Source organism: Streptopelia decaocto (assembly GCF_964273445.1).
Source record: "Streptopelia decaocto genome assembly, chromosome: 6".
NCBI classification, from domain to species: Eukaryota; Metazoa; Chordata; class Aves; order Columbiformes; family Columbidae; genus Streptopelia; species Streptopelia decaocto.
In genome coordinates this window covers 46,861,543-46,884,513 of record NC_138660.1, presented here as the reverse complement: position 1 = coordinate 46,884,513, position 22,971 = coordinate 46,861,543, and the positions used below count along the sequence as shown (strand labels likewise).

Here is a 22,971-nt window from a genome sequence, read left to right as displayed (position 1 = left end):
GTCATGCACGACGTACTCACCTGCCTCATGTGTGAACTCCTCTGAGCAGCACTGTCCACACTGGGTGTGCGCTCTCTGCTCCCCTGGCCGCTGTCGGGATGCAGGAAAGCATTGCCCAAGCCTCACCCAGTCCCCCGGCAACTCAAAGCTAATGGTAGCTGAGAATGCCAAAGGCAGGAATGCAGGCTAATCACTGAATTACAATGAAATGTAATTCAATTAATTACAGTAACAGTAGGGAAAGAAACTGTTTGCTCTGAACATGTGTAAGTGCGGATAGTGCTGTTGACGATTAACAAACCAGCACACTGTCGGGAAGCAGGAGGCTGGGATATCAGTTTCATCCATCAGGGACCAGAGCCCTTCCATTGACAGGTATGACCTGACCGCTGGAGCTGAGCTGCCCCACGGAGCTGCTCTGCAGTTCTCAAATGCACCTCCAGCCTGGGAGCAGCTGGGAGCACTTGGGCTGTGACAGCGCAGACTCCCCGCTCCCCAGTGACAGGTACACTGCCCAGCGGCTGGCAGGCAGGGTTCAGGAGCACAGGGGCTGCCTACGGGGGGTCCCTGCCCTGCAGCGAGGAAGGAAAGACAACAGATGGGCAGCTACCCCTATCAACAGGCCACCACGCTGGCAGATGTCTTTGTTAACAGCTACCCGAATGAAGACATTTCCTCTTACTGGGAAGGAGAGTTTATTCCATAACCTTACAGGAGCTGAGAATAATTGTAGCCTGAGACATAAGATTTTGGCTAAAGAGATCCAGTCTCTTGGAGTTACCGTTTCTGGAGGGGGCATGTGCCTGTGAATGGTACAGCACTTCTTGCAGACACTCCAGAGCTGAGGATACCAAACAGCCTACGTGCGTTCTCTGGAATCACTACTGTCTTAATGCCAAAGGTTTCACCTGTCCTCATGTGTGGGTCTCAGAAGCCTGTAACACCACAGGTGGGCTTTGGCACAGCACTGCCAGCCAGGGAGGAGGATTTGCCAGCTCTGCTGGAGACTTTCCCAAGCTGCCTCCACTTCCTCACAAGAATTTTTTGGGTTCCCGGCTGCAGACTGTGGCATGCACAATGTGCTGTTGTATGGCTTGCAGGAGGGTGGGCCTTCAAAGGGCAGGAAGGCCTCTGCTGTCAGCTCTGTGAAATGGCTGAAAATATGGCTTGCCCATCTTGCTCATCCACTACCAGTTCCATACCAGAAATGATGAAAAAGTGCATTATTCATGTTAATCAGGAGAAGGTTTAACACTAAACACAGACAAGTTATGGTCATAGATACTACAGTAATAAATACATTTCTGAAAACTACATATGGGCATAATGCTGTTTCTTCTAATGTTATGACAAGGTAAAAAGCATGTTTTGAATTTATAGTGTACTACTAGGAAAATATTTAAGTGTCAAACAATAAAGAAAAGCCAAAAAAAAAACCCAAAAGACAACCAAATTACTCAAATCCAGATGTTGAAAATAATTTTGGCATATATAGAACCCAAACAATCCCAAAGCAACCCATCATTTTGTACTAACGGAGAGAGAAGGAATGGAATAAAGGAGAAATGAAGAAAGGTGGCATCACCCAAACAGAAAGTCTTGTGTGCTTCTGCAGAGAGAAATGGGCTAAGCTTACTTGTAGCACTTCCTTGGATGCAATTGTTGGTTATGTTTCATAATATTTTGTAGAAAAACAGTATTCAATCAACACCGGAAGTGCAAAGATCCAAGCAAGTCAACATAGAAAAGAGCTGTCACAATGACGATGAAAAGGACTGAGGATAAGAAAAATAAAGATTAACATGTCAACTTGCTATCGCTTTAGTCAACTTATACTTTCAGACTTTATAATAAACTTTATAGGCTTGCTAATAAAGATTTTGATATTAGGAAGAAGTGAAATTGCTAAAATGGAACTAAGCAGCAGTACGAACACTGAAAAATCATCAACTGGCAAAAAATCAGATAATCCAGAGAAGGCTACAAAGAAAAGAATATCCCTGAGGTTGCCGAACTGTGGCCAACTCCTCTCCCACATAAGCCAACTTTGTTTAAAATTCTCCCAGACCGAGTGATATAAGTATTATCTTGAAAAACGAGATGAGAATATCAGCTAAGACAGTCAGCTAGAAGAAAGGCAGGAAAGACAACAGACAGGTTGTATTTGGACAGATTGTAAATTTGCTCACCTTCACAGAAACATCCAAATTTCCAAAAGCTTATCTGAAACTCAAATTTCTCCCCCATTTTTTTGCATGTTCACTACAGTAAGACAATAAAGTTGTTTTGAAAAAGGAGTACCTACCAGGAAGTTGAAAAGGCTCTAATGTAAATTGAATTTAATATTATACATTTCAGTACAAGGACGTTTGATTTTAGTAATGAATTTAAGCACAACACAAAGAAAAACACTAATGAATTACATTCACTTCTGTTATAAATGACCTGTATGTGCTTTCTGTGTTATTGAGCTCTCCAGAAAAAAGGGTTAGTCTTTTGCTAGCTATACCTCACAGCTGCTTTCTCACATTTCTCAGAAAATAAACTTTGTACACTGACAGGTGAAGACTCAAGCATGTACCAGGCTGCCAAATTCAATCAGGCAGAACTATAAGCAGCCTCCCTTCAGGGCTGCTTCTTTGAATTAAAAGTTTGCAGAGGTCAACAACCTTTCTGCCCCAGGTTTTGTTGTAAGCTGAGGAGGTTTTATACCAGCCTGTCAGCCTACTCAACTGGAAGTTATTAGTGTTCTCCACTATAAAAGGAACCTGACTTAAGCCTTAAACATTTTATAGGGTTAACAACTGCTGGGGAATCCCACAAATGAAATTAGCCAATGTGCAAAACCAAGATAAATCTATCATCAATATCAATTCAAACCACTTACAGATTGCTAAAACATTCACTGAATTATAGCCCCAGTCTCAACAAAAACACAATTTGTTTTTGAACTGTATTTAGATGATGGATCTGTTTAGCATCTGGAGTAATGTATCTACATTTTCTACTAAGTCACTTAACCAGAAAATTCACCCACTTCTGTTACCTGAAAGGTACGACTACATCATTCAGCTTTCCCACATTTTCATGAACAGAAAATTCCACATATAGCAAGCTGAAGACTCCAGCTCTTTTCCTTAAAATCTTCAGCAAGAATTTTTTTAAACTGTCCTAGCTCTCCCCCACACTGAGGAAAACTCAAACATGATCTCTATAATCCATTCTCATGGAGTACTTGTATCTTTCCAGACTAACCATGAACACCAACCTAAGCAAAAGTATGGAAAGGGAGAAAAGGGACCTTCTCTTTAGCCTTTTGTGAATAAAACCACTGCTGAAACTGAAAGTTAGAAACTGGGCCAAATGCAGTTGTTCAAGCATGTAATCCCAAGGGAACTCAACTCAGAAGTATGCAAAGCTTTCCAAACATGAAAAAGTACTTTTTAAAATTCTTGTGATGAGGAGAAAAAACAACAGTTCTGTTCAAGTCGACAAAGCACACCCATTAACTGTCATTCCAACTATACTGCACATGACCAAGAATCAGTTTTTTCTAAGAATACAGGACAGATACTTACACAGCCTCCAGCAAGGACCTCTGCGGGGAGTGGAATGGAACCATCTTTCTTGGTAAATTTGTCTCTGACAAAGTCATTAACCTAATAAAGATACAATACATTACACACAATTTTAAGTCATTTTTCCTTCTTATTAACATCTACCGAGTACAATTGTAACCACATATATTAGAGTGCTTGTAAGTGGTCATCTTTCACACATTTTAGGAAACAAATCCTGTGCATGTTAACAAACAAAAAGATGCCAGGGGAAAAAAAAATAAAGATACGTACAGTTAGCTTAATAGCCTTTTCTGGAGCAACACCTATCAGCTGTGGTAACAAGCCTATAGAAACAAAGACATCGTAAGGCAACATTATCTTCCTAATAGAGAAACTAGTATATTATATGAGCTCTACAGAAATGCCTTTCTGCACATGGGGTATCCTTTGAGGTGGATGGAATCTAAGTATGTGATGATGCTAGAGCACTGCATATTCTTACCAGTATAATCCTATACTAAGATTTCTGTTGAAAATGGTCATGAAAGGGGTGACCAGATCTGTCAAGTAACACCTGATGCTGTTGCCGTACAGAAGGAAAAAAAAGGGTAAAGACTGAACATAGAATGTCCTGTTACACTAACTGGAAGCAGAACATAAAACACAAAGACTGAACATGCATCTTGGATATGTCTGCTACATAAGTTTGTTCGACTTTTTTAGCTCCTTAATATCACTTTCCCATAAATCCTGCAATTACATTTTAAAATAGGAGAGTAATTGTGAGATACACACATGACTATGACAGATCATCGACTCACTTCTACTTGACTCACTAACCTGAAGGCTGCAATCAACTAAGGATATAAAGGATTTTCTCTTGTTCAGTCCAACATGGTAGCATGCACTTCTTTGAAGCCTATTACTATAATATTAAGCATTTTTTATCTCACCAAGAGGAAGCATTAGTGGACAGAAACCGATTTTGAAAAGGCCCATGCTCCGGGAAAATAGCTGCTATCAAAATGAAATGCCATTTGACAAAAGCACATACACTTCTAGTAACTAATAGGATTAAGAAAAAAATCAGTAGATGGCAGTCTTAACTTCCTAATATACAAGAATATAACAGCATCTGTTATTTTTAAATCCACCTTCTTCACAGTCATTTTGGCATATGTATAAATTATAAAACTTAAAAGGCTTATTTTTATTAGAAGTGGTCACTACCTAATGTTATTCCATGGTTATGGAATACCAGTTTGCCCAAAGGGTTTGCCAGTGAACTGACAAAAAATCCCACATCAATTATATAAAGTATCAGATAACAGCAAGAAAACTGTATCAATGCAGCTTTCCACTACGTATTAAGTGAAAAGAATAACAGCTAAAAATTCATTTAAAATGTCCAAAAATCTCCAAAGTACTCAGCCTGCAGAATTTTTATACTACTTCCTTAAAAGGGAGCTCAGAGTAAATGCACCTGCGTAGAAAGAGCAGCAGTTAATATATGCAGTATAATGTTTCCTTCCAACATGTTACCTTCTGTGTGATTTACAGACTTGCTATGCTGAGGAAAGGTAGTTATTAAATACAAAGAAAGGTTGGCAATAACAAAAAGGAATGCTGCCCTCCCAGCCTGAATCGCGGATCTACCGTGAAAAGAAAACACAGCTCTGCAGTGCCTACATTTTAAAAGCCCCAAACTACCAGACAAAACACCACAAGCCGATCCTCCCGCTCCATTCTGTGCGGCTGAACTGACTGGGCGCAGACACCGGCTGTGCCAGAGACCCTGGGACCACACGCCGGCTGGTGAGGGCCCTGAGAAGGTACTTCATCACTTCTGAAGTTGGATGCCAGGATTCAAAAGTGTCATAATTTTCTTGACGAAAAATCACTAAGTTTTCATTTTAAAATATGATCTTTCCAGTAGGCATTCAGTTCTATTTTTTAAACTGCAGTACATGACTACATTGTACCATTATATTACAGTACAATTGGGACAATCCAGCTCAGGAATGTAAGAACCCAGTAATACACCCACGGGCCACTCCTACATGTTTCCGTTGTTCAGTTTAACATATTTCCACAGATCACCTAACTCTGAGTCCAAGACCTTAGGAACATGCTGACCATTAACTGTAACATTTTCAAAACAACTACATTAACTTTTTATGCTAAACAATCTTAAAGACAATTATTAAACAGACTACTAAAAAGTTTAATAAACTGGCATTCTTTCAAACAAGCACATTTTTTCTGAAGTGTAAAGCATTGCTTTTAACTCATCAATGGAATAAGCTTTGATTTCAGGGTGTTTGAGAAAGGTTAGAAAACAAAAATAAAAATAACCAATGATCAGTCTTAGAAGCCGCTGTGCAAAACCATGGGCGGGGGGGGGAAGAAGAGAAAGAAAACAGTACTATACAACAGCACTGTAGAAACAGTCTCCTAAATGTAACTCAAGGAGTATTTGCCTCTGTGAAAGATTCAGCAACAAAAAGAAAACGCTTTACCAGTAAGACGTAATTTATGGTGATTACAGCTATTGCATTAACATTTTCACTGATACATTCCTCTCTCTACTCACTTGCATAGCAAAATCCTGCAAGATTACAAAAACCTCTTTAGCCAGGATCCACAGACTTCCACATGCAAAACCTTCCCAGATACTGTCCTTAAAAGGCACTGTCCAGTGTCCTCAGGGACAGAACACTTTGCAAAGCAGAAAACAAGCTGTGGCCATCACAGAAGTGAGCGACTTTGCTCCGACTAAAAAAAAAATGTGTGCCAATTAATAAATACCTTACTGATCCTTATAAAACTTGCGCACTCCATTAGGTTATGTGAAATAACAATTAAAAATCAATTTCAGAGGACTGGTTAGCATATACTCTCTATGTGTCACATTATAGATGTGATAAAAACCCTTTCAGAACCTTCTCTTAAGCTAAAACAAGATATAAGATGGCTTTCAGTCTAACTAATGAAACTGATAAAAAGTTGAATTCTTAACCTGTATTTTAGAGGAGTTTTTTTTCTTTTTTAAATTACAACTTTTAGGAGTTCCACTGTTGCTATTTTAAAGTATAAAAGAGCAACATATTATAACAGCAGGATGCAAGTTCTTGTTCACAGGATAAAATCATAAAACAAGTCCCACTACCAACAAAAGTATAAGGCGTAAGATCTGGCATCCAGTTTAACAGGTATATTTCAAAATTACTGTCTTTCATCTTTTAACAAAAAATATTTGCAGTAAAATAAATCTTTATAGCTCAGATGCTAATCTGCTCCTGATGTTAGCCCCCAGCCAAAAGTTTGTGAAATAACAATCATGTCCACGCACTCACACCCCAGAAATTAGGACTTTGAACAGCCTAAGCAGCAAGGAGCAAATCAGTAACAACAAAAAATGCCCGGTTTTCCCAGCAATTGTATATGATGAACAGTGCTCAAGGGAAGATAAATATTGAGCTCTGTGAAACAGAAGCAAAATTGTACATGATATGAAGTTCCCTTGTTTTCCCATAAGAAACTAGCTGTTGAGGTATTAAAAAAAGGGCAGAAAATAACTGACTTGATATATTTTTTATTCACTTACCTCTGTAAAGACCAAAAAAGCCTTCAAAACGCAAAACCTTTTTAAAGCAGTCGAAGCTGTTTTTATACATCAACTCTCCTACGACTGAACCAGTGGAGCGCTGATTCTGCATACGAGTTTTCACCAGGTCTATGGGATATACTGCAGTAGCACCAACAGCTGTAAGAAAGCATTTGGAGTATTATTTCTGCAACAACATTGTTAGTGTAGCATATAATTATTATGATGATTTTCTACAACATTTATTTAAACACGAAGAGTATATAAGCTGGTAAGATCTCTGATGTGCTGCAGTTAAGACAATACTGAAGGTCTAGAAAAAAGTCTCAAGGAGAATGGATTACACTATTACATAGTGTAGAACAAAGAAAACCAATCTGAATTACCAGTAAGAAAACTGGTTACTGGAGTAGAGTTTCAGAGGATTGTGGAGGGACACTAGAGCAGAAGCGATAAGGGAAGAAAAGGAATGACACAACCAAAAATGGTTCCACCCTCCAGTTTTTTATGTGTATAACCAAGAAATGCAACTTCAATGAGATCAAGTAGTCTGGCAAGACAGTGTTAAACTAACCCAAGCTTGAAAACAGAAACCAGAAGTATTACTCACCTCCAGCAATTGAGCCCAAAGTGAACCTGTAAGCAGATTCAGCTACCTGGAGCCAGATCGGTCTGCCTAACTCTCCATAAGATTGCTTGGTGAAGAAAAAAAAATAAAAAAAAGGAAAAAAACAAATTAAAAAAAGAAGAAAAAGTGTGAAATCTGCATGGGAAAACAAAGATGGCTGTGAACTGGCTTTTATAACATTACAGAAAGAATCTGATAAAAATTGCTAGCTTTATGGCTTTATGTTAAGGAGGAAAAAAAATACTACATAACTTCCATTATGCCTAATGAACGAAGCACATTTTTCAAATATTCCTCTCGGAAAATATTCTTCCTTTCATATTCCTGGTATAACTGAAAAAAACTATGGTCACAAAAAGGCAGACAGAAACTTATATCAACTTTCCTACTTTCCACTCTGTTGCCTTTGAATTCGTAAAGCATGGAAGCCCCTTTTGGCTCAATTAAAATTCAATAATTCAAAAGGAATTCAGTATCTCACACACAGCATCCATCAGCACAGGATATATTTTAAGATTCCATATACATTAATATATAGGATAAACATATCCTATATATTTCAAAACAAGCAAAAAGTCAATTATTCCCCACAGTATTCTCCACAAGACTTTTTCAGGCAGTTGATAATTTACAGACACAACTATGACCTCACTCACTTCAATCACATACACTACTATAAATGCAGCAGTGTTCTAAATAAACACGAGTCTGCACAGAAAATATTTGGAGAGACTCATAATCATATTATTATGTGGTTATTAGAAACAAAGTAACTGAAACAAGACATAAGTGTTCACAAACTTGCACTAAGAAGCATGCAAGATGGGCCAAATTTTCTTCTGAACATAAATAATGGGATTAGAGAAGAATTTATATTATGCACCATAACCTGTCTGGGTTATATAAGTGGCCAAGATATTAACCGTTGAATTCCACATTAAAGTGGATACTAAGGCCCATCTCCCAAACACAAGACTGTTTTTCTTAAAAGCTCCCTGTACCATTAGCAGATGTGCTCCCAACAGCACAGCTGGATGGGCGCAGAGCTCAGACCGCCGCTACAGGGGCTTTGTTCCAATGCACATGGTGAGCTCTCCACAAAAATCACCACATGCACATCTCACAGATAATTCACCAAAGCTACTCAGCCAAGTTACATTCGGCTTATTGAAGCTCTGGAAAGTGGAATGTCCACAGAAAACACAGCATGTACCCTAGTGTAGGCTACTGTGTTTGGACTGGTACTACACTGGCTATACAAAAACCTGCCTTTTATTTTATAATGTTACGGTCTATGTAGGCTATGTAGGACACAAGCCTAGGAGATTAAGATGGGATCATTACCTGTAAAAAACCATGAACTATATTTTATACATTTTTTCCACAGAAGAAGAAGACATAACTACCACCATTTACTTCCACAATATAGCTTAACAGAGAAGAACGGAAAAATTTTAGGTAGGACAATTATAAGCTGCACATGTGGACGGGCATAAAAATGTATAGATGAAATGTACTGCCTTTACAAGCAGATAGAAGCAATAATAAATCTGAAGAATATGCTCACTATTTTCAAAATGCTAAATTTTCCTATCTAAAAACAAAACCATCACCCAAACCACAAAAATAAATTCTAAAATACAGAGATATTTCCAGAGATATTTCTTTTTATTCATGTAAATAAAAGACACATGTAATAATACCCCAAAAAGGCTTAGAAGCAGGACTGGTTCTTCATTCCACAAAAAATTTCTCCTGTTAATGGTTTAGCACACCTGCTTCCTTTTAGCTGTTCTAAGATTATTCTTTTTCTTCTAAGCTCCACACAGTTCTCATCAAAATCCAGCCGTTACATTCAGACATTAATCTTAATGAATACGTCACTGAATGTTAAAAATCAAATTCTTTCTGAAGGAAATGTCACTTGTATATTATTAAATAAGCGTTCACAAAGTTTGCAGTTTACTTGTGTGTTCAGATGGATATGTAAATGAAAGTAATTAATGCTATAGCTTTCAAATCATGAATATTTATAAACAGAAAATTACTGTAGCTGTCATGCCCATAGGATATTCAGCTGCTAGGCTTTAAGAAAATCTTGCACAATGAAAAAATTGACAATAAAGTAAACATGGTTGAAAGCAGGCTAATTTCCATTTTCACCACGTCTACATACAGTGAGTTTATGTAAAAATGTAGATTTTCCTCTAAGAAGTAATTTTTTAAATCAGATAAATGTGACTACAGACTTGTTTTCATTCTCCAGGGACAGCTGGACCTCAGTGGGATGATATTCTCTCTTCCACTAAGGGCTATCTTTCATTTTGTCAATACAGTTAAACAAAGAATTATAAGGTTCACTTAGAATGAGGTCAAGTAAAAGATTGTTCTATATAAATCAAAGAAAATGAAATTACTTTGCTTTCTGCTGTCCTCCCTTAGCAGAGAATGTAGAATAGGATGAAAATAAAATGTATTAGTCCAAAAATGTGAAAACAGCATATTCTGTTCTACTGATGAGTTAAGCTTCTATCAGTGAACTCATTTTATAGCAGCACCAAGCTACAAAGGTAATTCTGAAGCATCGAATAAAGCAAGTTAGTATTTTGCCTACTCAGAAATGTGAGTGCCATGAAGACACTGATGAAAACCAAAGTTGGTGGTTAGGAATGTGATTACAAAACTTCATAAAAAATATTTTTCATTAGTCTGGATAAACACTGTATACACATTTCTGCATCAATCCATTCCATCATTCCCGTCAAGAACACACAGGAAGACTGTGATCACTAAATAGGTTTTGGACACTTATTTCGTTGGCTCAGATATGTCGAATCACCAGAGGACAACAGAGTGGTAACACTGAGAACAGATCAGACACCCCATTTCACAGCAGTTTGTTTCTAAGAGAACTGAATGATCCAATCCACCTGTAATAACAGTAACCAAAATACACTCCCACACATGGGAGACTTGCTAAGTCCCGTATAGGACAATTTTTCGACGATAGCAGTTGAACTAATTCAAGATTTTCCTGTCACTGATACATACACCAGATTCCATAGTGGCTATAACTCCTTAAAGCAACCTCGCTGCAACATGTATAAAAAGTGAGTTGAAACACAGAAGGCTTTACAAACGCAAGTTTTCATTTTCACACAGACTCCTGGGACCTCTCAGCCACTGGCAAATACAGGACATTCACACAGTGAACAAGACACAGCTGATTTTGCACTGTGCTGCCACTTTATCTCAGACCATCCTGCAGCAGTTCTATCTGTCACGGGTATCACCAGGTTGAGAATCCGAAATTCACTTTACGGGAGCCAGCATAGCCTGGGATGGCTGACAAAGGTATTGCTGCCAGCTGCACGTCCTCCTGCCACACAGCCCAGACAGCTGAGCTACCTCGGAATCAGTTGCTGAATCACTGCAATTCAGGAGCAGTGTTCTAACACAACTCATCAGTAGCGTCAGATTGCCGTCAATACTGAGCTGCGAGATGTGGCTGTTCAGCAGCTGATTCCTGAACTCAGCTGCCTGCATTCCACACGAGGTGTGGGCAGCTGGGAGCAGAACCAGCCCCAGCCAGGCTTTGCCTACTTGGGAATCAGCCTTCCAAGGTCCTGATAGGCACTTTATAAGCTCTTAACACAGACTGAAAGAGAGAGAATTGGAATTGTTTAGCCATTGTAAGAAAAAGAGAACCTTCAGGATGAGAAACTGTATTTACCTACTGCATACACAAAGATGTATTTAGTCAGAACTATGGGATCGGTTCATACAAGATCTTAAGAATTAGACATCCTACTTCCCTTTGTATATTAGAGTGAAAGGGGATGTGGAGACGTACTTGGAGCAAAATGCACTGGTTCAGATGAACACTGTTGTATTTTCATGTGTGTAATTCATGTCTCCTGCTTTCTGAATCTGCTGTGTAACTGTTTCAAGGATTTTCTTGACTGCATTATTATATTCACATTAGAAACAGTTCATTCCCCCTGAGTGACTCTCGTGAGAGCAGTCACCTCCAAAATGCTCCAGAAAAAGAATTTCCCTAGAATACATCTAGAATATAATGGAATAGAATATATCATTTCTATCAGTGGTATTTCAGATTCAACCTTAGGTGAAGGTTAAGGTAAAAAATAATTCACAACTTAACTAGCATTACACAGACCTGTTTGCAATAGAAAACTTTTTGGATTATATGTTGAACCAAAAATCTAGTGAATATAAACCTCCGAAATCTAGATTTATTTTTAACATAAACATGAAAGCTATACCTCAAAAGAGAGCAGTATGGTACCCAGTAATGGTGGTGGAAACTCTAAACATAAACTAAACACCTGCATAATGTTTGGTCCTAAATCTTCAGTTTTTACAGTTGTAAAAAAAAAAAAAAAATCCAAGCAAGAACAATTCATATTCAAAATCCTGCCGCACAGCCTGGGGCTCTTACGCTGAACTGTACACGTATATGTTTAATAAGGAAACTATGATAAAAGTTCACAAACATTAATGTAAAGGTCTGGTGAAACAAAGGATTAACATTCTACTCCAATATTTGTTCATCTTCTAAGTGTACCCCTTCCATCAGTCCAAATAAATTTGAATTCCCCTTCTACTGTTTAGGTCAGATAGCCAACAAGTACAGTAAAATTTCATTACCATTTTAGTTAAATGGTTAAGCAAATCATTTCACCCAATTTTTTGAAAAAGAACACACTTGCATTTAATACTATTATTTTTTCTTGTCTAAAAATATTTTTATAAATACAAGGTTAGATTACTTAATGAGCTGAAAGGCCTTTTCAAGAGTAAACAAATGTATTCCCAGCAAGGCATCCAAGTATCTATGCATGCTCATATTTAAACAGGCCATCCTTCAATATGACATTTAGTATCTTGCTTAGACACATACTCAATAGTCTGCCGCACTTCTACCCTTACAACAATATATACAGCATGCTTCACTTGTTAGGAATCTGTTTGAAGTGTACTATTCTTATTTTTCATATGCAAGTACATGTAAACATTCACTTCCACAATTCTATTCTTCTCCCTACCTGCCTCTGGAGTTCTGCCAAGTGGTAAGGTAATGCACCTTCAGCCAGCGGGGCTATTCTCTCAATATCTGCCAAAGTCAAGCGCCTTTACACAAGACAGAGAAAAGCAAATTACTGTTAGATTTTAAAACATCAAACATATTCAATCCAGTATTCCTGGCCACACCCCACAGAATACATCCTGAGTTTAAAAACAACCATCTGTCACATTTGAACACGCATCTAAGAAATCTGCTACGCTGCCACAAAGAATGCTTGGAGATCAAAGGGCATTCTCTTCTCGTAGCTCGCAAGAGGAGATAAAGGGGGCTTGGATTATTCAGAAGCAGAATCTTTATTATTAGTAATGAGGAACATAATACAGAAGTTAAACTACTTCTAGGTGTTCCTACTTACAATTTCATATGTGTTAAAGACCCATGCAAAACACCATCAATACCTAAAGTTAATAATACCATTGTATTGTGGCCTTTTACAACTACTGTAAGGTATTTTGCTATTTTATAAATATATCTATAATATGACAATTAATAATTGTGCTCAATACACACAATTCACTTACAAAACCTGTGCATACACCAAAGAGAGTTTACATTGAATAAATTACTGTCATGAAATACAATGGAACACAAAACTTTAAAAAATTAAGGTGAAATTTAGTATTTTTCACACAGAAAGCAGCAAAATGATTGTAAAATGATAAAATTAATTATTATATTACCCAGTAACACTGTATAAATCTGCAAGTTGGTAGAGAATATCTATTTCCAGTGGTGTAACTTGTCCAAATCGGATTGCAGAGTGGGTGAATTCCTCTGGATTTAAAAGGGAAAGAGAAATAAAGCAATTGTGTTACTTGTCAAATTTCCTCTTTAAATGCTCACAAATAACTTTAATATTATAAAAATGAAATCTGTCATGAAGAAGAAAAATCCATGACGCAAAAGGAAAAGATATCGTTAGGAGAACAACTATCTTGAAACTGGCCTTTGCAACACAGAGCAAGTCTGACTCCACAACTTTCATTTACAGTAAGAATTCATTAAAGTCAACATAAACCCTCAGATTAGTAAGCTTAATAAAACCACAATTTCTGATTCTTGTTTTCAAAGTTCTGCAAAACAGAACAGAATAATGCTCCATTATTGACAGCTTTAAGGGAAACTGACTCATTCATTGCCATCATGTCCAGATTTCTTTCTCTGCTATTACAGCTCTGAATGGCCCGAAGCACGACGTGTTCATGACACAACTGCCAAGCTACAGTAAACAAGCCTTAGCAGCGAAAATACAGTAGCTTTTTTTCAAGACACAAATCCAAGCAAGACATATTTATACATCTGCATCAAAAAACATTGCTAAGCAATCTGTTAGCACATTTTGGAGGGTGAAGACAGGTATTTTATGCTTTCATTTAGGGACAAAGGTAGGCAGAGCATATGAACATAAGCCAAACAAAGAAGGAAAGTTTTTTTAAAAAAGGAATTTGGCATGCTTTTTACCACACATAAGTTTAGGCTTGGCTGGTCCCATCCATGCAGGTAATAAAACAGGTGATAAAATCTGTCACAAAATGACTACAAAAGCAATCCACCCATGCCTGCAGGAAGACTGAAATATGGCAACCTTTCATATGCACAGGGATTAGCTACATCCTAATAGACACAGACTATATATTAAACCACTCAAGCAAGTAAGCACTGAGAAGTTATAAATTATTACCATTTTTCTAAAAAAGTTTTATTCATGGATTAAGTAACCAGAGCGAAAACAACATGGAGATTACTGATTACGGATTTTCAAACTTAACCCATTCTACCACATTCCCTAGGAACTTTCTATCTCTCAGCAACCACACATTCCTTTCAAGAAGTGGTAAAATCTTCAATATTACACCGACTTGCAGCTCTCCATTCAAATTAAAATACCAACACAGCTCCTGCCAGAATCCAAATTCTTCTCCTTAATGAGGTAGCTGAAAATCATTACTAACCTGTGAGAATGAAAATCACCCTTTAAATACTTTCACAGTAGCCCTAACCTCGCATACTCTTGCAACTACTGACTTGCCTTAACCCACATGCAACACCAGATTACAAATTGGGCAGAACTAAAAAATTAATAAAATGTAGTAAGTGTACTTTACCTTTCGTGACTTCAACATCTTTTCTTGCACCTGCTATGTTACTGTATATCTTCCTAACAAGATCCATGTTATTCAAAAGGGCATTAAATGCATTGAAATAGGAGAAGCTGACCTGATGTGAAACAGTTCCACCAGCTACCTTTAAAAATTAAATTAATGTAGTTAAGTGCCTTAAGCTCTTTTAAAACATCTTATTACAATTTACAGAAACATCTGTTTGGACAAATAAGGAAAGAATTACATATATCTTTATAATCCTGTAATTTAAAGATTTTTAATAGAAACATGAGGGAAGAATTATTAGACAGGATACTACTTTTTAGTAAAAATTGAACATTAGGAAACAATCAGGAAATAATCATATAAGTAGATTACTAATCAATTTATCTAATAAACACACCAAATGAGTGTCACTGAGTATTTTTCTAATACTCTCTAATAGAGATATGCATGTAAATGCTACTTTAGATAAGGGCATTAACTGATATCTTGCATCACACAGTGCAGTGACCATTTATTTCAAAATCTGAAGTTAGTAGATACTATAAATTTTAAGGAAGATAGTATGCCTTACTAGCCAGGCAAGGCAAGATTTATAGGTAAAATAGTAAGCTATTACTTTATGTTTTATACAACTATTTCTTATATACTTTTTTATACTTTTAGTTTATAATTTTACTTTACCTATAGACCTTGCCAGACTATCAGAGCCATAACCACTCTACCTCTAGATTCCGATCTGAAAAAAAAGGTAAGAGTATATAAAACAACAAAACTGTAAGCAGTCTCCATTTTTTGAGATCTGTCATATACTCGATACAAAAATGAGATGCTTTTCTCCTAACTGAATGTGCTTTCTGTGCCAAGTACTGTTTGCCCTGCTTTAGTAGAAAGCACAGTAGACTACCTCAAAGCGTTTCCAATGGCACTTCAAGCATGTAAACCAGATTACCAAACTATTCAACTACTCCAGCCAAGGAATGCTGCCATGTTTCACCTGCCCACTCTGTTATGAAGGTGATAATCTCTAGCACAAAGGCAAGAGTAAACAGGTAGAAGACAGAGTGGAAGAGAAACAGTGATATCTTAAAACATTACAGCTATTAGACACTGAATTCAAGGCACTTTTCTTTACACTTACTGAAACTAGATTTTCTTCCACAAATGGAGTTAGCATATGTGAGCGAAGGGTAACCATGATGTCACTGAAGTCCAGACCAGTTATCATACCACTTTTATTTTTGTCCTTCAATGAAAAGGCTTGTCTTGCGTGTTCTGACTGCAGCTCCTAGAATTAACATTCAGAAATAGCAGATTAGAAGCAAATTCTGTAACTCATTGTTCACAAAACTCTCACTAATTTCTTATTCTTACAGCGTGCCTCAATACATCTGTGCATGTAGATCACAGCACAACTGCAGTTTAAACTTAAAAGCCAGCTCAACTAAAACAAAAATTCTGCATACTAATTGTATCCATAAAGCCCTTCCTCTGTTAAAGAAATGCTTCAACTGAACTGTAAGGAAATACGCACTTTCACTAAATGATTGGAGGAATAAACTTTCACATACCCATGTCCTGTCTGCTATCTATTCCTTCATTAAATACTTAACTGCTGGAGAAACTTCTGATATTGATCTTAAAGACTCAAAGTGAGCTGATCTCTTACACATCCGAGAGAAAATATGACTGGGCTATTATAAACTAACTCATTGAAAAGTACTTGAAAATAAACAGGAGGACAGTGAAAATTACATAATATAGATTTAGATTGCCCCCAACAGCTACCTCCCATAATGTTAGAAATGGTCACTCATTTCAGGCAATTTAAAACTCCTATACAATCTGTAAAAAACCTTCATACAAAGCACACTGCAGTAACCTAACCTCAAGATAATAATGATGCCTGTAAATTCTACGTCCAGAAAAAGTTGTTTCCTTCTATTCAAGCAAACAATAAAGCACATTCAGCTGTCATTCAGACGTCTAGAAGCAACTAAAATAATAACCACGTTCTGACAGACAATAAGAGGGCAAACTATCTAGCTTATATCACCTTTATAGTAATTTCTCAACTCCTACAACCTCAAGATCAAGGATTTCTAGATCAGGGTGCAACAAGCCTGCTTTGAACCAAGCCCCAAACCCCACTGCATGCTGTTAGACCAAATAAGAAAAACAACCCGATCTAAAAGGAAGGATAACAATATCCAACTTGTGTACTTATTGAAATTACCGCAGGCCATACTACCCTTCTCTACTAAGCGCTTTTATTGTATGATGATAGTAAGTGGTTACTGTATCTTACATGACAGTATCCTGGAACAATATACATAAAACCAGATATTCATCACTTTGTTCTAGATTCCCAGCAAAAATATTCTTCTCAATAGCCATCTGGTTCTTGTTTTTGTTTTGTTGTTGTTTTGTTTTGTTTGTTTTTTTGCAGTAGTGTCCTCAATTTGTGCCTGGAAGCACTTAAAATACATAGTATCAAATGCAGGGCACAGTTTATTCCTATGAAGTGACATCAAGTTATACCGCAGCCTTGAAAGTCTGTGCCAAACTCCAGTGTCTCAGTCTACAACAGAAACTTCAGATCCCATCTAGACACGTTTTTCTAGAGTCTGCTCTAGACCTAGACACAGCTCAGCACAGGAAAGACATGGACCTGTTGTAGAGGGTCCAGAGGAGGCCACAGAAATGATGAGAGGGCTGGAACAGCTCTGCTGTGAGGACAAGGCTGAGAGAGTTGGGGTTGCTCAGCCTGGAGAAGGTTCCAGGGAGACCTTATTGTGGCCTTTCAGTACATAAAGGGAGCTTATACGAAAGATGGGGACATAATTTTTACTAGAGCCTGTTGCAATAGAACAAGGGGTAATGGTTTTAAACTAAAAGAGGAGAGATGCAAAAAAAGATTTTTTTTTTATTATGAGGGTGGTGAAACACTGGCACAGGTTGCCCAGAGATGTGGTGGATGCCCCACCCCTGGAGACATTCAAGGCCAGGCGGGACGGGGCTCTGAGCAATCTGATCTGGTTGAAGATGTCCCTGCTCATTGCAGGGGGGTTGGACTAGATGACCTTTGAAGGTCCCTTCCAACCCAAACTACTCTATGATTCCATGATCTATTTTTATCCTGGGCAATGATTACGAATTATTCCATCTATCACTCCGTACTTTCAGGACAGTATGTTCAAAACTATTTTGTATCAAAAGCCACCTCTGAAAGTGCATCATCTATTTTCTTCAGGTCTACTAGACAGAAAACTATAAGTTATGTCATTAGGTGATCACTGCATGTTAATTTATGGAATTCAGTGCAATTACCTACAATTCTACGAACTCCTTTCTCATTACTTATAACGTACATTTCTTCTGCTTTACTCTTCCTCCATGCTTCATAACTGATGTCTTCCTTTACTTCCTTCTAATATAATGTTAAATTCATAATATGTTTTTACTGTAAATTTTTGGCTTAGCACAAAGTCTAGTTCTATGAGTAAAAATCTTTAAAGCTCAATCCCTAAAGGGTATTTCAGCAACATCTCAGGAAAGCAGATTTGCCTCCTGCAAAGCTGGCTGTATTTAAGACCGAACTCCCAATATATATGTGGTAGCATGCGTGCCAGTGAGAGAAAACAAGGGTAAGTATATAAGATAACACTTATAAAACTCAGAGAAAAACTCAGAAGCTAAAACCTTTCTATGGGAGGTTATATGGTTAATAACAACTGGTTATATTAAGGATGATATCTTTCTCTGGTAGAGGTTAGTTTTGCTATTAAATTCCTATGAGAGAAAAAGCAGACCCTCAATCCAGTTTAACAACAATCAGTAAATGGTTCATTTCATAAACAGTATATTTAGTTCCATTTTTTTATAGGATGGTATTTAAGTTAAAGCACCATGAATACACACTGCTTACAGAACTGGTATGGGAAATAACAGTTCATCATAACTTTCAGGATTAGTATCAGATAATGATTACCACTACCAGAGTAAGCTTGAAATTTATAATGGTATTAGTGTATAATTAGAAGTGAAAATGAATTTCAGTTCTGCTTTGGAAGAAGGTTAATAACTGACCTGAAGAAACTGAGTGAACTCTGAATAGTTAAGATGCTTCTTCCTGTTATGTCCGAAATGCAGGCGAATGAACTCACAGTCCCAGTTGAAAGGGATTTGAAGATGAATAAGACTTTGTTCAAATATTTCTTTGACATTTGCTTTGGGGGAGGGAAAAACAGCAAGTGAGCTTTGGGGTACAGTAAATCTACAAACATTCCAGGAAGGGTACAAACAAAGGATGTTTTAAGTGGCTGTTTAAGAAGTGTTCTAATTTGTTAAGAATAATTGCTAACCAAACCTATCCAGATCTGTATAAGAACGCATTTGCAACACAACATGATACTTTTTGTATTACTGCATAAAACCTTGGAGTGAGTGTTTTATTTAGTTTTAATTAAGAAGCAATTTCCCTCATACATGACAAATAAGAGCTATTTTGCATTCTGATATAAAAATCAATAGTGGTTCTCTGTCTCTGCTAGGAGTCAAATTAAGCCCTTTATCAAGAGCACAAATACCTGCATTACAATCTCACGCAATATTTTTCCTACTAAGTATGGTTTGACTGAAACTTGATTATTACAATCACACTGTCTGAATATGTCTATTAAAGATAGGTATAAGAAATGCCATCTAAAACATATCATTAACTCAGCAGAAAGCACCTTATTAGAAGCTTTTGATAAGGCCTTAGTACAAAAATCAAATCCTATAAAACATAATTGGTAGTCTCAGTTATTAAAATGTTTTAAGATAAGTGAAGATAGAGATGTCCTCTTTTAAAAGAGGTAAAGAAAAAAACCTGTCATTTCAGAATATGGAATTCTCTGTATGTGTACTGTACAACTGAAACCTCAATGCCAAACATATTATCTGAATTCAGTCAAAAAAAACTCATCTAAAAAGAAGCATACATTATTCATACACAGCATCGCCGTGCTGCAAAACAAGCCTTTGGTGCAGATGATCCAACCACACAGACAGCATCACTGGACATCTATCCGTACCATGGAAAGACTTTCCAAGATCTACACCAAAGTACTTGAATTGATTTGCTTTTATCAGCTAACCTAGAACCTGCTAACAACCAAAATAAAATATGGTATACAGCTTACATTTAAAATAAAGTACAAAATACTGGGTGTTTCAAAAGAATGGACCCAATTTAAAAAATATAGTGATTTCCAATTGTGTCCATCTTTCTGAAACACCCTGTATTTTAGCTGAAAATACACCTCTTCTATATGTTTAAACAGTTCTGCTAAAAGACAAAATGTAATTAGAAGAACTTTAATATCATTTGATAATTCCATCATGAACTATTTACTTGGAGCAAATGTGTTGCTTTCTCTATGCTAAAGGACTGGTTCAATCATTCTTTCACTTCTATAGCCATTCTAGTAGTTCTAGATCAAATTGAGGCAAATCACTGTACAGTTTTATGTTGCCGGTGAGGAAAGGAAAGGAAAAGTTCAGAATAAATGTGTCTCAGAATGGGGACATACAAAGTAGGATTCCTTGGCCAGACCACCTGCTTCACAGGTAGTTTGAGACTACATATTCAAATGGCAGATTATGGCTAGTAAGTGATTTAAGTGTAATTTAGCCCTTAGTAAAAAGTCAAACAAAGACTGTAGTCAAAAAACTCCAATTTAAACCACAGTTTCCACTGCAAGGTAGGCTAACAGAGTTATTCGGACAAACAAGAAACTTAACACTACCTTGACTACCTGTACCTATCCACTCATATCTATTCACTGCTATCAATATGAAAGGTGAGGGTTCAGAAAATGAGAGACAAAGCACCCAATACACAGTGCTACACTATTTTGCCATACTTCCTTCAAAAGTTTTGTCTCTAGTAGATTTATTCATCATTGCTAGATATGAAGGAACCGGGAGATGTAAATTTAAATTCCCCACCTACCACTGATTCACTGCAGCTTCTGACAAAGCTCCCCAGAGTCTCCATGTAGCACAAACATGAACAGCTGAGTTCAGGTCAACAGTGAGCGTCCAGACGGCACTGAACTGTGAATGGCCCAGAGGACAGGTCTGCTTCGTGGGGTCTGTTGGCTACTAATGAACTAACAGGGTGCCAAGTAGTGACTACCCACACACCTCTAAAACTGACTTCTCATACACACTGAGTTCTCCTCATGAAAACTTAGGAAAGAACATGCTGAAGCAGCTAGAAAGTTTAAATTGTGTCTTCAACTGTTTCCAATGATTGTTTCTTTTAGACTTAGAGAAAGGTTAAAAAAAACATCTTTTTGTTCATATGATAAATTATTCATACACGCTCATATAGACAGATGTTCCAATTATTTTTAATAATCCTTAAGCCCTCAAGCATTTAATTGTATACTACTAAAACAACCAAGAATGGGTTTTCTACGCTATTGATTTTTCCTTCTAAAAATGTTTGCAACTAGTTGTCAACACATCACAAGTAAAGATTCTTCAGCACATAATACTGGTAAATGAATTAATAAATTTATATTCAATAGTTGAGTGTTCTGATACTTGAGGAAGCCCAGTAGTGGCTAACTAGCTTTAAGAAATGGTATGCAGATTAATTAGCCCGTTGCTCCTCTGAAAAGTGAGGTGCCGTCCATTTTCCTTCTACAGTCAATCACTCACAATCAGTAACATATACCACATGTGTTACAGTAGTCTGGGTTTAAGGATATGTTATTGTATCTAATGCTTAATTGATTCCATGTTGGCTTTATTTATGAAACATTTGGGGTACAGGAGCAAAACCATGTACCTGTTGTAAATAACTAACACAGTAAAACCATTGAAAGTCTAAGTGCAATTTTCCAAAGCCATTTGGGATTCTCAGACACCTCTAGATAAGCACTAAAATTTACTACTTCTACTCAAGAGTAGCAATGCTTTCTTCACAATATATCAAGAATACCTTTTAAATCCAATTTTGTTGGCTAGTTTCTTAAATTAAAGGAAGTAGCCACCACCACAGCTAACAATTCACATGATGAGAAGCAGCAAATGGACAATCTCATTTCAGAAATTATACATAATGTGATCATCACCTACATTTCACCACTCTGAATTATGATCAAATGTCTTATTTTTAATTTATGTTTTTCACAGCAGAAGCAAAGCACTGACGACAAAGAAAACACGTAACATTAAGGTACAGATACTGGGGGGTTTTGCCTTTTTTTTATCTCACTGTCAAAACCCAGTAATGCTTCTAAATTAAGATAAACTACAAGTACTTCAAATGCCCAACAGAGCTATTCTGTAGGGGGCAAACAGCAAATTCTTTTTAAACCCTTTCATTTTAGTATGACATTTTACAGAATGCATTCATTGTCCCTGTAAACACATGTTGCTCATTTACTAATGTCTTCTCCTACTCTTTGCTCACCTTTCCGCAATGGAATTCTTTCCTACTGAGCTGATAACTTTCTCTCCAGGCTTATAGCAACGCATTTTGTTCTCAGATAGGCATACAAGTCAGCAGCCTGATGACATACTCAACTTACCACCAGACCCAGGAACAATAAACCTACTACTCTAGTGCACTAGCACATTACCTCCAAGGCGGCACACATTCTCTCAAGATTGCTTCAGAATTTCCCCACCCAATCATTTTAAACAAATTACAGATGCCTGGAGCAGCTATCTGCAGGCAGCGTACACAACTGGCTCAACCGCCCTCAAACACCATTACCTATAGGGCTCAGAAAAACGATATAAGAAAAACAAAGTTTTTAGGCAATATTGAATTTCACAGGAGGAAGAATACTTTAAGTCACAAACACTATGATGTCTTGTTGATGGCCCATGGTGGGGATGAGCTCAGTACCCCAAGGAAGCCTTGAGGTAGTACCTGTTATTGTGACTTATCAGCTCCC

The 22,971-nt window shown here is 37.2% G+C and overlaps 1 protein-coding gene across 2 annotated transcripts in view; it reads right to left on the bottom strand.

Moving 5' to 3' along the window:
• Positions 1–22,971, bottom strand: part of SLC25A12 (solute carrier family 25 member 12) — a 49,962-nt gene that overhangs the window by 10,777 nt on the left and 16,214 nt on the right. For both annotated transcript variants that reach the window (XM_082056500.1, XM_082056499.1), the window contains exons 5-13: positions 19,100–19,239; positions 16,152–16,298; positions 15,011–15,149; positions 13,586–13,679; positions 12,865–12,949; positions 7,778–7,862; positions 7,168–7,326; positions 3,852–3,904; positions 3,579–3,659 (exon numbers count right to left, since the gene is read on the bottom strand). In XM_082056500.1, coding sequence (XP_081912626.1) covers positions 3,579–3,659; positions 3,852–3,904; positions 7,168–7,326; positions 7,778–7,862; positions 12,865–12,949; positions 13,586–13,679; positions 15,011–15,149; positions 16,152–16,298; positions 19,100–19,239 — 983 coding nt within the window. The remainder of the gene's footprint in view (positions 1–3,578; positions 3,660–3,851; positions 3,905–7,167; positions 7,327–7,777; positions 7,863–12,864; positions 12,950–13,585; positions 13,680–15,010; positions 15,150–16,151; positions 16,299–19,099; positions 19,240–22,971) is intronic.